The sequence below is a fragment of the Ailuropoda melanoleuca genome, chromosome 1 (assembly GCF_002007445.2).
Source record: "Ailuropoda melanoleuca isolate Jingjing chromosome 1, ASM200744v2, whole genome shotgun sequence".
NCBI lineage: Eukaryota > Metazoa > Chordata > Mammalia > Carnivora > Ursidae > Ailuropoda > Ailuropoda melanoleuca.
The window spans coordinates 140570647-140587634 of record NC_048218.1 but is presented as its reverse complement, the minus strand read 5'-3'; the positions used below and the strand labels follow the sequence as shown (position 1 = coordinate 140587634).

The following is a 16988-nucleotide window of genomic DNA, read 5'->3' as shown; positions in this document are numbered from 1 at the left end:
AGGATTAGAGTAAAATCCTTCCTTCATTATGTGGCTAAGATTTGAACTGCTTTCCATGGAATGTAATGTAAAACTGTTATAAAAAATACAAAATATAAAAATAACAATAATCATTCTTAGCAAGACTGATTGCTTTATGTGATTATCACTTGTAAAGACAGATTATAATCCAGAACAATCTATATAAATGACCCAAAAGCAAATTCACAGGCGAAAACAGAGAGATTCCTGCTGCCACTGATAATAGTTTACAGAAGGTTATATTGGTAAAACTACTAATTTATGACTGTAGCATTTTTAAGACAAGCAGTTTTGTGAGAGTGCTGAGTTGATGGTGGTGATGCAGTCTACAGAGGTAACCACTAACAAACTGCAAAGACTATAGTTCTCAACAGGCTGTTCACTAAATATATACTTAGAGAACACATGCCCTTGGTTAGTATATAACAGGTTATTAAATATGGATTATGAACCTAAAGGTATTTAATTAAACAACTGCTTAAAAGTAAGTGGGGTCAAAGCCATGATAACAAATCAACAATAACCAACAAATCAACAATAGCTCGTCCACAGAGCAGACATTCTGCTATTCAACAGAACTAATGAGGCAGTAGAACTTCCAACAGGGCTGTCGTACTTGAGAGCAAATAAATTCCTTAAATGGAAGCATCTATGCAATAAAAACTCTTAAATAAAACTTTCAAGCAAATTGGTGTCTAAGATGGATCGAAATTTGCAGATGGAAGCAGACCGAATTCCTACTAGGCTGTAGATATAAACATTTAATAGACTATGTGAAAGATCAGGCAATAGAAAACACTTTGGAAACCACCTTAAAGAGTTTTAAACATTTAATTGTAATAATAAAAGGTCATCTAGCAGAAGGGGATATCTGCATTCTCTTTGTATTTGGGGGACAAGCTAGACCCACTTAAAGACCCATTTGCTCAAAAACTTCTGTTGCGTTCAGTTTTCAACTGAACACAAAGCTTTAGGAAAATGGCTTATATTTTCCTGGCAGGCTTTTAATGATTAGTTAAAGTGAGAGACCATCTTACCTCTGGATCTACAGATATAACATTCATTGTTAAGTTTTATGGTACTGAAGTGAGGATGAAGCTTTTATCAATATGCCTCTGGTTGGCGTACCAGTAAGGACCTATCTATCACACAGTGAGGGATGAAGGCCAACTTTCTCAGTGAGGTTATACGTATAGTCACAGAGATACACTGTCAGTCAGACAGAATTTACTAAATGTATACACTTAAATAGACCACAATTTTTGGAACTCTGACATTTCAAAAAATGTGTATCAGGTATCTGTTTACTTTTCTTAAAAAAGATTTTATTTATTTATTTGAGAGAGAGAGAGCATGAGCAGAGGGAAAGGCAGAAGGAGTGGGAGAAGCAGGCTCCCCACAGAGCAAGGAGCCCAACAGGAGACTCAGTCCCAGGATCCCAAGATCATGACCTCAGATGAAGGCAGACGCTTAACCGACTGAGCCAACCAGGCGCCCCAGGTATCTGTTTACTTTTTAAAATGTAAGCCTATAGAAATAAAATTACATTAAAAAAAAAAAGAAATCAAATTACAATGCCATAAACCTAGTAATTGAATCTCAGGCTGTTAATTCCATGGTTTCTTTAAAAATTGCACAAAGACACTGAAAATAACTGTAAGAAAAACTACAAAATAATTCTAAGTGCTAAAACACTCACAGATAAGGCAAATATAACCTATGGTCAGCTAGTTTATTGAAATTATAATTTCCTGCCTTAATGGTATATGTGACTTACTTTTGTATATACTTTCTGTTCATTTTGCACATCTTGGTGTGCCTGGCTTTCAATCATCTCGCTTTGAAGAGAAGCAACCATCTTTCCAATATTTTCTGATGCTGTTGTAATAGTTTCCAAAATTTTTTTATCTGTATTGACTGGTCTTAACTTTTCTAATTTTATTTCTTCATATATTTCATTCCATATTTCTCCAATCTGTTATAACAAAGTTTAAATTTAAAAAGTTAAATTAACCAAAAATAAATGATATAATTTTGGGTAATCCTTTATTTGGGTGGTTGTTCCAAAGTTAACACTTACTAACCATCTTCCTATTTGGGAATAAGTGCATTGGGAATGATTTGGGGCACCGATTATAGTTGAGTATTCAGGAGTAATTTCTCAAATGTTTTATAATGATAAGGTATTCGTGGATGAGGCTCCACTGTCTAAGTCTAGTTCACTACCATTGTCACCGCCCTCTGGTTTATAGTCACACTGTTTTCACTGCTGCAGAAACTGCTGCTTTAGTCTTATCCTTTTGAACTACTGATGTATTCCTCCCAAAAGCCCTGTATTAATAGCTAGGTCAAGGGGTGCCTGGCTGGCTCAGCTTGTAGAGCACGCAACTCTTGATCTTGGGGTCGTGAGTTCGAGCCCCATGTTGGGTGTGAGCCTACTTAAAAAAATAAAAATAAATAAAAAAAGAATAGGAATACTTTTTAAAAAATAAATAAATCAAAGCTAGGTCAAGCTGAACTTGTAGGGCAATTAACGTGGGGATAACTGGGGCTCCAGAGCCCTGTCCCCTCCCCTTACCTTCTAGCTCAGACAGTAACTGAATCTCATGCTCTTAACGCCATGGATTCATCATACTGACAGCTCCATCTCATATTCTAGATTGTCTGTAAATTAATGTGCTTGAGTATGCTTATATTTATGGAAAAATTTATATATCCAGGATTGGGATGAAATTGAGCTTTGTTTTCATTTGAAAATAGAGACTTACTCATTTATAACATTCAAATACATAGTACTAATATTAGTAGAAGAGAATGTACTTAAAAAGACTTTGCTGAAACTTGAAAAGTATTTATTTGCCAATAAAAATATAACCAACAGGGTGAAAAACCTAATATCCTTTAGCTGATATTTGATCATCATATAAACTAATGATAAAATAATCTTTAATAAATATTAATAATTTATGTTAATAAGCAATAATTCATTTAACTCTACTGCCTAATACTCTCTAAAGAGAAGAAATTATATTTTAAAAATTCTGTTAAGTTTCTGAATAGCTCTGTCAGTAACATCCATCTTCTTTTATGAACTAATAGTTGGATGAAATCATATCCTATGGAAAATAGCCAATCAGTTGTAGGTTTCTTGAACAGTACCAGATGCAAAATGGAAAATAAAAACTATACAGTACATGGATAATTTCTTACAACTATGAATAGATCTTTTATTTCCCAATTGATTTTTTTGTCATATTAGAGTTTAATAATAAGATTATTAAGGAGGTACTCACTTTAAAATCAAGGTATCTATGTATGATACAAAGAGTGACAAAATCTTCAGCAGATAGGCCAGGTAAATTTTCAAAATCTAAACAAAATTTATAAAGAAAGAAAGAATGTAACAAAGCAAGTGATTCCAAAATGCATGTATCAATCATAAAAACTAATGCCAACAGTTACTTTTTATTTCATCTTGATTATGAAAAAGTTAGTTCTGTGAGCTTCTGGCTTGCTGAAGAGTGTTTGGCAACTTTTTTCCTTAATAGGAAGCAAGAACCAAAAAAAAAAAAAAAAAAAAGAGGAAGCAAGGACTTTAAAAACTCAGGTATTTCAGAATTCTAATGTTTAAGCCTAATCATCTAAACTAACCACCTTTAATTCTGGAACTGCCTGGGGAGCTCTGAAAGATGCTGATGCCTGGGCCCCACACCCGGAGATTCTGATTTTAACTGATCAAGGGCGTAGCTTGGGCATGGGGGTAACAATGGAACATGCACTTATCTGTATAAAGGGACTTTTGATCATCATGTTTGAAAATAGACTCCAAAGCAAAATCACCTTGCAAACTCAGCAAAACAGAGGCTCTTGAGAATCTGACAATGAGCTTCTTACCCAGTTTGCCCAGCACAGCATAAATTTTTGCTCTGATATTCTCAGCAACATCCATGACTGCAAGAGTTGGGCAATTTGCAGGCAATGGCATGATTTTTTGCTCTTCTTGGAAACTGGTAAATAGAGGTTTCTTTGTATCTAATCATTGCATATCATGAAAACAGAAAGGACAGATAAAAACATTAGTAAATTAATATCTAATTTTGAAATTTTAGTCCAGACATAGAATATATAAAAATAATTGTAACAGAATAAAATAGTGCATTGTTTATGGTTATTCTTTTGAAAGCATTAGTAATCAGTTATTCCTCATTCTGTGGCAAAACTTAAAGCTTTCATTTTAATTATATAAAATATGGAAATTTCACAAAATAACTTTTTAAAAAATGAAACTTATGTAAATAACTTCTCTAATTTTGAGATCTAGAAATTGAATAATGTCAGTTTAACAAAGATGTGGTCTCCTTTGCTTTTGGGTTCTATATTATGCTATAAATATAAAAATATTTTTATGATGTTACAGATCAAAACTCAGAAATAATAAAAATTGGTTGAAATAGAAATCATCAGAAGTTAAAGGGGAAGTATTTTCATTTAAAAATTAACAATATTAACAGTTTAGATGAAAAGAAACATAAGAGGCTTAGAAAATGTACTCTAGCGTTGTAGATTGCTGGTTATTAAAATATTATGAACATTTATTTTTATTTAGAAAACAATTTCTTCTTTTATATAAAAGGTGAACTTGCTTCATAAATATGAATCAACAGAAATGTACAAAATCTATAAAAATTGTTTTCAGGCATTCTATTTACATTCCAAATTTAATTGATGAAATGAATTGTTACTGAATTTTAATGATGAAATGAAATGTTACTGAATCTATTTGTAAAAGCAAGTAACTCAAAGGAACTTCTTTAGGACATGATGTTAGGTTTTGTTGGGTTTTTTTTAGTTAAACAATAAAATAAAATATCACTTCCTGAAAATACTCTATAAAAATATGAACCTGCTACTAATTTACTTAGTTTTCTTCCATTCATTCAGAATTTGATAGCAAGTTCTACAAACTCTTGTGAAAAGAACTTTAAACAAAGGGGTGGAAGTCCTCATACTTCCCTAATACCTTTTAAAGATCTCTTTTTAAAAATATGGGTGAACAATGAATAAGTCCTGGAGATGTAATGAACAGGGTGGTCACTGTAGTTAACAATACTTTATTGTATATTTGAAAGATTTTAAAAGTTCGATCACAAGAAAAAAATTTTAACTATGTGTGGTGATGGATGCTAACTAAACTTACTGTGGTAATCATTATGTAATATATACACATATCAAATCATATTGTTGTACACCTAAAATGAGTGCAATGTTATATGTCAATTACATCTCAATTAAAAATATGCATCTAATTGCTACTACTAAGAGTTATACATACACTTACCAATGATCATCCCATGTTTATCACGTTTTACTCCCAGTTCTTTTTCTTCCTTTCTCCACAATTTAATTAAAAGACTAGCAGCTGTCTGGTCCTTCTTCCCACGCCAAGCATTGACATGAGCCGTAGTTTTGGGATTATCACAAAATTCAACCATTATTCCAAGTATTAGATTACAGAATTTTTTCTGGTTCAGCTTTTGCAAGGAAACAGAAAAGAGTTGCAATAAATTTTAAGAATTATTACCTTCAACCCCCCCCAAAAAAAACCAAAAAACCCCAAGAAAAACTTGTATTAATCAGTAACTTTTTTCTATATGACTGTCTTATAAATTCACACTCTACTTAAGTATGACTTGGGACAATCTCCTGTTAAAGTCTGTTTTCAGACATTAATTAGAAAGAATAAAGAGAAAGAGATTCAATATAATTCTGATGTAGTCAGAAATATATGTCATGACCAAAAATGTAATCAATTTGGTTCAGTCCAGAAAAAGAAAGATTGTAAAAGTAAGTGAAGATGTTCCTTGTAAGTGGAGCAAGATAAACAGTACTACATATAGTTCACTATAATTATAGGACCTTTTCAATTTACATGCTTTATTAAGGTTTGTAAAGACTCATATTAACTACAACCTTGTGACTAAGAAAATAACTGATGGTAACTGCAAGTGGCAGTCACATATGAAAGTAAATCAAAATGAGATATAATTTTGTATTTTGCAACGTAAGCATTTAAGAAAAATTATCAAGCATATTTCCTTTGTTTTGCTACTAGCTTTCAGCAAACCAAAATTTAGGTATAGAAAAGTCCATCCAGAGTCACAGTCTCCACACAGTAATAATTTGTGTCTGAAATATTTATTGTTGATTAACTCATAGTATACTACTAATAGAATATAGCACAGGAAACATGTAACCTGTTGTTTAAAATGCAAACATTATCAGTTTCCTATCTTATAAAATGAAGGATAATATTATCTGCTTTAGAGAGTTTGATGATGAATTGTAGAAGTCGGCCTGGCACATAGAAAGCTCTAAATAATAGTTAACATTATTAGCAATTATTATCATTGCATACTGAATAAATATTTTACCAGATTTTATTAAACAGAGCCTTCAATTGGGTTTTTTATTCCTATACTTCACTTTCAGGAGAAAGAGAAAATTTCAAGGTTTGGACTTAATAAAAAAACTTCATTAAAGAATATTTGTCATTAACTTGATTTGTTTAATCCACATTAAGCACAATCTAATAATCATATTCATAAAAATAGAAAACACTTACATGGCGAAAATATGTGTCAGGAACTATTCCAAATACTGTATGTAAGTGTATGTGTTATATATATATGCATATGTGCACATGATCACTCATATAATTCTCCCAACAGTGCATGGGATAGATACTGTTGTACAGTATCTCTGTTTTACAGATGAAGAAACATATAACAGAGACGTTAAATACTTGTCCAAGTTACACAGCTAACAAGTATTGGAGGCCTCAGTCAGACTGATTGCAGCCTATGCTCATAACCACTGTGCTATATGGCTTCTCCTACCAGTCTTCTTCATGCCTTTCCATCAGAGAAACCCTAGTGGTGAAGGAGAGTGAACACAAGTGAGAAATATCTTTGAAGTCTTTTATATAACCTTAAATATTCACATAGAATTTTATTATTGAGTATATACCTGTTTAATATAACTCCCCATTTCCTAGTCTTTAACGAAAAACAAGATTCTAGGAAGATGTGCCAAATTAATTCTATGACTTTGAGAATCCCCTGACACATTACCATGTGCCTCTGGGCATACTTGTTCTCTCATCAGAGAAACATGGTGAGCTATAGATCATTTAGTAAAGCCACACATATATCTTTCTGTATTATGTCCAATTTTCTGAACCTTCCAAGGGCTTCTGGTTATGACTCACTCCTGTTTATCAAAATGGGTTATTATTATTATTTATTGTTTGTTTGTAATGTTTTATATCTAATGAGTTTGCTCTCCTATATCAATGCCAACTAATTTTCTTTCAGAGAGATGAAGGACACAAAAAACTTTAGTACCTTTGTCAAATCCAAGTAGGTTATTGTTTTTTTTTTTTTTAAGATTTTATTTATTTGAGAAAGAACACGAGAAAGGGGAGAGGCAGAGGAAGATAGAGAAGCAGACTCCTGCTGAGCAAGGAGCCTGATGCAGGGCTTGATTCCAGGACCCTGGGATCATGACCTGAGCCAAAGGCAGATGCTTAACTGACTGAGCCACCCAGGCATCCCATGGTTTGTTATTCTGTTAATAAAATCATGAGTGGTGGCAATCAAGGCAGTGACATAGGTAGAACTCTACATGAGAATATCTCTCAAAGTTTTATTGAAACCAAATTATACTTTTCCTCCCACATCATCCAGACATGGACCTACTTAGAATTGAGGCCAGTAGGGAATTACTTTGAGGATAATTGAAGATCTTTTCCATTCTTTGTTGGTGTTAGATGGCAGCTATCTTTTCTGGCAAACTTAATATACTCATTCCTGCTCATTCTGTAAAATGGTCTTAGACACACTCAATTCTTCATATTACCTACAAACTATTCAGTTCTTTATAAATGCTGATCTTTACTCCTTTGTCTAATGTGGCCCTTAACTTTTAATACTAAGAGAAGAAGCTAGAAGTTATTAATAATGATTATGGGTTTTGATATTGTCTAGCATTTCACAACTATTTCTTTAAAGGTGCTTGGGGAAAATCCCATAAAACAATTATCTGTTGTTACGTGTTTGGGAGTGCTGACCTAATAAACAGGTTTCTTCACAGGAGGAATTTTCAGAGCCTTTATTACGCCGATGCAAATTATGGATCTCCAAGTGAGATTTTGTTTAAAACAATCATTTAGACATGATTTGGGGGCACATTTAATTACAGAATAGTGCTCTGTGGCACTTAGTTTTGTAAAGAGTTAATAAAAACATGTTTATTTCTTTATTTGTTTACAATTAACAATCATACTTACTGCTAGTAAGTCCAAAAGGAGAAAAATGCCTTCCTTTTCAAGAAAGTAATCCTCTGAGGGATAACACCCCAAAATACAGCACCTTAAATAAAAAGGAAGTTATTCACTTAATAAGGATTCTACTGTCTATATACTATTGTCTACTTCTATATTTTTTGACTGTTTTAGATGCCTCATATAACAGAAATCATGTATAAGAAATAGTCTGTGACTGACTTATTTCCCTTAGCATAGTATCCTCCAGGTCCAACCATGTTATAAATGGTAGGATTTTCTTCTTTTGTAAGGCTGAGTAATATTCCATTACATGTATATACCATATTTTCTTTCTTTATCCATTCACCTATTGATGGACATTTGGGTTGTTCCCATATCTTGACTATTATGAATAATGCTGCAATGAACATGGGAGTGCAGCTATTTCTTCAAGATCCTGATTTTAATTCTTTTGGATCTACACACAGAAATGGGATTGTTGGATCATATAGTGGTTCTGTTTTTAATTTTTTTGAGGAACCTCCATGCTGTTTTCCATAGCAGCTGCACCATTTGCATTCCCACCAATGTCAAGAGTTCTCTTTTCTCCACATCCTCACCAACACGTATCTTTTTTTTTTTTTTTGATAATAACTCTCCCATCAGGTATTAGGTGTTAATTCATTGTGGTTTTGGTTTGCATTTCCCTGATGATGAGTTGTTCCATGTGAATCTTAGGATTATATTTTCTATTTCTGTAAAAAAAAAAAATCTTTCGGATTTAATAGGGATTGCATGAAGCTATACACCACTTTGGCTAGTATGACATTTAAACAATATTAATTATTACAGTCTCTGAACACAGGATGTCCTTCCATTTATTTGTGTCTCCTTTAATTTCTTTTATCAGTGTTGGTTATGTTTATTCCTAAGTACTTTATTCTTTTTGGTTCTATTACAGGTGTGATTGTTTTCTTAATTTTCTTTTTGCATAGTTCATTATAGTGTGAATAAAACTGTGTATAGAAATGCAACTGATTTTTGTATTTAACTTTGTCCCTTGCAACTTTATTGAATTCATTTATTGGTTCTAACAGTTTTTTGGTGGAGTCTTTAGGGATTTCTATTATATGATCACATCATCTGCAAACAGAGGTAATTTTACTTCTTTTCTGATTTGGATGCCTTTTATTTCTTTTTCTTGCCTAACTGCTCTGGCTAGGACTTACAGTACTGAGTAGAAATGGTGAGAGTGGACACCTTTGCCTTGTTATAGATCTTAGAGGAAAAATCTTTTAGCTTTTCACCATTGAGTGTGATGTTAGATGTGGATTTTTCATCTATGACCTTTATTGTGTTAGTTCCTTCTCTACTTAATTTGAGAGTTTTTATCATGAAAGGGTGTTGAATTTTGTCAAATGCATTTTTCTGCAACTACTGAGATGATTATGCGATTTTTGTCCTTCGTTCTGTTAATGTGGTATATCACATTGATTTGCTTATATTGAATAATTCTTGCATCCCAGAGATAAATCCCATTTGGTCATGGTGTATGATCTTTTTAATTTGTTGTTGAATTTGGTTTGCTAATATTTCCTATAGGATTTTTTCTTCCATGTTCCTCAGGACTGGCCTCATAAAGTGAATTTGGAAGTGTTCCCTCTTCTATATTTTGGAAGAGTTTAAGAAGTATTGGTATTAATTGTTTAAATGTTTGGTGAAATTCACCTGTGAAGCTATTGGGTCATGGGCTTTTTTGTTGGGAGGTTTTTAATTACTGATTCAATCTCCCTATGTTATTGATCTGTTCGGGCTTTCTATTTTTTCTTGATTCAGTCTTGATTGTATGTTTCTAGGAATTTATCTATTTCTTCTATATTGTCCAATTTGTTGGCATGTAGCTGTTCATAATAATCCGTTATGATCTTTTTTATTTCTGTAGCATCTGTTATGATGTGCTCTATTTCATTTATTTCATTTATCTTAATTTTGAGTCTTCTCCCTTCTTTCTCTTAGTCTAGCTAATGGCTTGTAGACTTTGATATCTTTTTAAAACAAACCTTTTTTTTTTTCTATTCTTTCATTTATTTCTGTTCTAATCTTTATTATTTCCTTTATTTTGCTAACTTTGGGCTTAGTTTGTTCTTCATTTATTAGTTACTTTAGGTTTAAGGTTAGGTTGTTTATTTGAGTCTTTTTTTTTTTTTTAGATTTATTTATTTATTTTGAGAGAGGGACAAGGGGAGGAGGGAGAGCAAACTCCCCACTGAGCATGGAGCCCTACATGGGGCTTGATCTCAGGAACCATGAGATCATGACCTGAGCTGAAACCAAGAGTCTAACACTTAATCCTAATGAGCCACCCAGGGACCCCCATTCTTCTTTTTTATGTAGGTATTTATACCTATAAACTTTCCTCTTAGTGCTGCTGTTGCATATCACATAAGTTTTGGTATGTTGTGCTTTCATTTTAGTTTGTCTTGAGAAATTTCTAATTTTCATTTTGCTTTTGCCTTTATCCAGTGGTAGTTAAAGAGTGTGTTAATTCCCCGGCATTTGTGAGTTTTCCTAATTTCCATTTGTTATTGATTTTTGGTTTTCTTCATGTGTGGTCAGAAAAGATATTTGGAATGATTTAAATCTTAAATTTGTTGAGACTGGTTTATGACCTTGCATGCAGAACTAGTCCCCCATCCTGTGGTTATCTAGGTGCTCTCCAAAAATTACCTTATTAGGGGTACCTGGGTGGCTCAGTTGGTTAAGTGTCTGACTTTGGCTCAGATCATGATCTCAGGGTTCTGGGATGGAGCCCCATGTTGGGCTCCCCACTCAGCAGGGAGTCTGCTCATCCCTCTCACTCTGCCGTTCCCCCAACTCATCCTCTCTCTCTGTCTCTCTCTCTAATAAATAAATAAAATTTTTTAAAAAATTACCTCATTAACATAAACTCAGATGTGGTTGAAAGGGGCTTGTTATGAATAACAAAAGACACTACCTTCACAGTTATTACTCTGAAGCTATTTTAGGAACTGAGAATAAAAGACCAAATACCATAACAAAAGATGTTCTCATCGCTCTTATTAATTAGGAAATGACAAAAGTTTTAGGAGCTGTGTACTAGAAATGGACCAAATATATATTTCTTAATCTAAATCACAATAACACAGAACTTAAAAAGAAGTTATATTCTGCTGCTATTGAATGGAATATTCTGTATATGCCTGTTAGTCCCATTTAGATCTGTAGTCGGTTAGGTCTATAGTCATTATTTACCCCCCAAATATGTTGCAGTGTGGCTTTCATGAATCTCACCCAAATAGGACAAAAGAAATGTGTTAAATGTTAATGATATATGAAACTATACTATATGAAAGTAATTTTGTCCAAGACAAAACTTTATAAATTAATGTTAAGAAAAGCAGTATGTATGTATGATTTATTTTTTGCTCTTTAGAAATGCTAAAAAGTTTGAGAAAAAAATATTGCTTAGGAAATACCTAATCAATTGGTTTTCAACTCTTTGAAGAGGAGATGAATGAGGAATTCAGTAGTCTTCAAGTATAAGAATACTGTGTGAGTAAGAGTAGCTGCTTGTGTTTTCCCAGACCAGGCCAAAATGGATTGGAGTCAAATAATAAAAACAAGGATTTAAGTTTAGATACAAGAATGGTTTTATAAATTAGCTATGGATAAGATTACTTTCCAAAAGATATTGTTAAATGTCATTTCTGGACTATTGAAAAAAGTATTGGAAGAGTTATCTTTCTGGTGTGGTTTTGAGGGAAGAAATTTTTTTATGAATTAAGCAAACTTTTACTGAAGCTTAAATTATGTACAGAAATGCATTTCAACTTATTTAAGTCCAACACCATGACAAAATTATAGCACCAACATTTTCCCTCCTCTATCACGCATACTAGGATTAATTTTTATTATGATTCAATCTATAGTTTTAATTTTTCTAGGCTTTATTTCATACAAATTTGTGTAGTTTTTCAAAATTAGAAATCTTAACTCTATCTGAAAAAAAATCAGACCTCAAGCCAACAAATATCATAGAAGTAATTTTCTTGTATTGTGGTTCTAACTTGGGTACAGTAATACTCACCAAATGCTGTCCAATGTACTAAAAAGAAGTACATTATAGCCTAATCCAGTCTGTAACTTTGTGGGGTCTATTTTCATTACACGAAGAATTATATCCACTCCTTCAGTTCCAAAAATTTCCTAAGAGATTTATTTAAAATTATTTTTTGAAATAATCTAATCCTTTTCTGTTTCATCCTACCCCTTAAAACTTTTTATACCAGAAAAACAGAACAATATTGTTAGTTTTATACAAATATTTTTTTTTCAAATTTGCACTCACTCTCAGGAATTTAAGACAAATTATTATTAGAAATGGCATCAATCAATATGCTAGCTTAATGTCCCTTTCCATTTTTTTGTTTTTTCCCTTTCTTTCTTTTTTTTTTAAATAAACCATAAGCTTGCCCCATGATTTTCTTCCACATTATAATGAATGTACTCTAATATCCTGTCAGATGAATACTAGATAGCAAAAACTAATTTAAGAGGCCAAAATTCTATCACGAAAGACTTTTTAATACTCCCAAGAGAGAAATAAATATATAAATGGTAGTTAAAACCTTTAATAATTTATACTAAGTTATTACCAGCTATTATTTGTTGCTTACCAATAACATTTCTCATTGTTTTCTTGTTCAGTTCTGGTACCCAGTAAGCAAGACTATGAGTATTTTTCCAGAAGAACACATGCACAGGGTGGCAGAATATAAGAAAAAGTTGCATCAAAGCTCAGAGCTAGGTATGCATTTACTGTTCTTGTTGCCTCTCCCTAAAATCCCTCTATTGGAAACTTCATAATTTAAAATTTTTATCTTTCCAGTTCTGTCTTTTGCTATTTAAGTTATCACTCTTAGAAATTCAGAGTTTGTTACAAAATTTAAAAAGATCAAAGGGAATTAAGTTCTTTTGTTATAACTTTTAGTTCTAGGTATGAACCTGATTTTTTTTCTTTAAGTTTTTATTCAAATTCCAGTTAGTTAACATACAGTGTAATATTAGTTTCAGGTGTAGAATATAGTGATTCATCCCTTACATACAACACTCAGTGCTCATCACCTACCCATCACCCTGAACTCAATTTAAACTCAAAACAGCATTTATAAGGTGATAGCCACTTTGGAAGAACTGTTTGCCAGTTTCTTAAAAACATATACCTACTTTATGAACATTAATTGCACTCTCAGGTATTTATCTAGGAGAAAAGAAAGCATTATGTCCACAGCAAGACTACTACAAAAATGTTCACTGAAGGTTTATACATAATAGTCCCAAATGGGGGCGCCTGGTGGCGCAGTCATTAAGTGTCTGCCTTCGGCTCAGGGCGTGATCCCAGCATTCTGGGATCGAGCCCCACATCAGGCTTCTCCACTAGGAGCCTGCTTCTTCCTCTCCCACTCCCCCTGCTTGTGTTCCCTTTCTCGCTGGCTGTCTCTCTCTGTCAAATAAATAAATAAAATCTTAAAAAAAAAAAGTCCCAAATGTATACAACCTAAGTGTTTATCAATAGGGGAATGGAGAAAAAAAATTGGGTATATTCAAACAACGAAATACTATTCAGCAATAAAAAGGAATGAACCACTGATACCTGCAATCACATGAATATATTTCAGAAATACGATGATGACAGGACCAGATATAAAAGAGTAAATCACATTTATATGTGATTCATATAAATCACATTTATATGAATGTGATTCCATTCATATAAAGTAAAAGAATAGGCAATACTAATATGGGGATAGAAATCAGAATAGTGGTCACCTGAAGGTAAATAGGGGGATCGCTACTAAGGGGCATAAAAGAATTTCATAGGGAATAACAATCGTCTCTGTTTTAATTGAACTATTGGTTAAATGGGTGTATACATTCATCAAAACCTATCGAAATATACACAAGATATATATATAAATATATATAATATATATACTTTATTGTATATAATTCTACTCTCCTTATAAAAAAGAATATTAAATTAAATCCTCACAAGATTAAAAAACAGCAATATTTATGGACACCAAGAAACAGTTCATAGTGCTAGGTGATTGGAAGATCTGAACAAAACTTTGATTCACAGGCATACATACCTTCCTAGGAATATGATGTTCACAAAGACCAGATAAGATAAGTAATATATCAGATTGAATTTCCAAAATAATGGCTTCTTCTTTATCATTAGACTTGCTTATTGTATTTTTAAAAACTCCTGGTGTGAAAAAATTAAAAGAAGATTGTATTTTTATTTTGATCAATTAATGTTTTGAAATCCCTTCCTATAAAATTTCAGTTAGAGAAACTATTTTAAAAAGAGCTATTTTAATTGCACAGTTATGTAGAAGCTGTAGACAGAAGATGATAAATGGATTCTTTGAGCTCTGAGTACAATCAGTGGCCCCATATATTTAATATTTCTAGTACAGAATTAATGAGGTGTTCTTAAAAGATGTCCTAACAACCTGATACTTTGTGTAGCAAACAAAACTGTTATAGAAATATGCACATTGTCATGAGGCAGAGATGAGTGCCTTTGCAAATATGTAACTAAAATGCCCGATCACAGCTTGCTCATCTCCTCATGGTTAAAAGGATCAATTTTAGGCAAAGGCAGAAGACCTCTCTAAGTATGTTTTCTCTTCCTGTTACTTCTTTCTGCATCCTCTCCTTATGTCTACCTGGCGGAGTCTTCAGTAACTTTAAGTAGCAGTATTCCCATGTCCTGAGAAATCTCTCCCCTGCTTCTAATCAAAATTTAGAAAGACTGGAAAAATAGCTACTTGCACTGATGGAATGACAGTCACAATAAAATTTTGCCTCAAAAAGGAATTTTCCTTTAAGCTTTAAATGAGAAACAAAAATGACTGCTTCTCTATTAAAGGGGTCACTGGCATTACTAGGAAGAGGTGGACTTATGTTCCAAGAGGATCCAGTAAGAGGGCCAGGGAAATCATAACTTATTTCCATAGCTGGCCCTGAAGGGACGATTCTTGGTCTTGTTAGGATGAATGACAGGTACAGGATCAGTCCCTAGCGGGGCTAGTTGAGCACGCTGGAGGTTCAGTTCAGGAGGATGCCAGGAACAGGTGAGCCTATGCTCCTTTATTAGGAACATCTAGGAATCCAACCTGGTTGGCCATAGGTCTGCTTCTCCTTTCTAGATGATCTCATTTTCCTTCCTATTTGAGTGCAGACATGCCACTTCCTCTGTTGTCTGTAACACATTATGTTTTGAATTATTTCCTTCATATTTCAGTATCCTTTAGCTCCCTGCCTTTACCCTCTTCTTGTTCTATTCTAAGTCATCTGATATATTTCTTCCAGACTCCTTTTCCTAAAATAGCACTATACATGTAATTTCCCTGATCAAAAGCACTAATGGCTCCCCATGTCTAACGAAGATGCTATTCAAAACTCTTTCTAGCTTGGCTCCTGACTAGACATATTATATCTCATATTACTTGTTTTCATAAAACATTTTTCCAATTTGTTTTTTATTATTTTTAAATTGAAGTACAGTTGATAGATGTCTTCATAAACCTGACTTCACTTAAGCTAGCTCTGAACACATTGTCATACATATTTTAACACCATGTCTCCACTTATGCTATTCCCTTGCTTTAAAGACCATCTCCTGGGGTGCCTGGGTGGCTCAGTCGTTAAGCGTTGGGCTCAGGGCGTGATCCCGGCATTCAGGGATCGAGCCCCACATGGGGCTCCTCCGCTGGGAGCCTGGTTCTTCCTCTCCCACTCCCCCTGCTTGTGTTCCCTCTCTCTCTGCCTGTCTCTCTGTCAAATAAATAAATAAAATCTTTAAAAAAAAAATAAAGACCATCTCCTCTTTTCCTGCTCAAAACCAGCTTTACCCTCACACCCAAGCTCAATAAAGGTATTTGTCAAGATTACCTAGCCTTAAAAACTACTGAAATCTCTTGGTTTCTGTGGTATTTACTCTATTACTCATTAGGGGCCTTACTGATGGTGTAGGGTAAAACATATGCTATCTTTCTAAGATATACATCTTTTTTTTTTTTTTTGTTCTCCTTAAGGGCAAGGTCCACAGTATCCTGTTCTATACAAGCTTGTGATACCAGTGCCTGCACAAAGGGTATTGTAAACACTTGCAATTACAATGCAATTACTATTTGTCAAGCAACCTATTTGTTAAGTTTCTGTTAGACAGTTTAAGTGAAGGAAGTCGGCTGCCTCTAAGAACTCACACGATAAAGATCAGCTTCTTTCAAGTTAAAAGATCCTAAGAAGAAAAGAACCCTTCTGTATCTGTTCTCCCTTTTCTCTACCCCACACCTCCTACCCAGGTAAGATTACGACTCTTACCTGGACATACAAAATATAGTATTTTCTGGACTCCATCCAGTTAGGTTGGAACCTTAACACTGAGTTCTGTACAATGGAAGTGATAAAATCTACTTTCAGGTTTAGTCATCATCAGTAAACTCATCAAGAAAGTGTTTTTGCTTAGCACCCTTTTCAATATCCTTATTTTAAAGGGCACCACTGTTAAAGGGCACTACTCCACTCCAGGAATGATGGAAGAGTAGGC

General features: G+C 33.4%; 1 protein-coding gene and 1 long non-coding RNA gene across 4 annotated transcripts in view; one reads left to right on the top strand and one right to left on the bottom strand.

Annotated features, from left to right (window-relative positions):
* CFAP69 (cilia and flagella associated protein 69) overlaps positions 1-16988 on the bottom strand; it is a 50708-nt gene that overhangs the window by 2766 nt on the left and 30954 nt on the right. For 2 of the 3 annotated variants that reach the window (XM_011226202.3, XM_034667571.1), the window contains 7 exons: positions 14518-14636; positions 12453-12571; positions 8369-8450; positions 5360-5552; positions 3916-4053; positions 3315-3391; positions 1799-1996 (listed from right to left, as the gene is read on the bottom strand). In XM_011226202.3, the coding sequence (XP_011224504.1) occupies positions 1799-1996; positions 3315-3391; positions 3916-4053; positions 5360-5552; positions 8369-8450; positions 12453-12571; positions 14518-14636 (926 nt within the window). The remainder of the gene's footprint in view (positions 1-1798; positions 1997-3314; positions 3392-3915; positions 4054-5359; positions 5553-8368; positions 8451-12452; positions 12572-14517; positions 14637-16988) is intronic. The other variant, XM_034667567.1, reaches the window with a different exon arrangement.
* LOC117803517 lies at positions 1461-16864 on the top strand. The gene is made up of 3 exons (XR_004627494.1): positions 1461-1521; positions 13073-13172; positions 16474-16864. It is a non-coding gene; the product is annotated as an uncharacterized LOC117803517 (long non-coding RNA).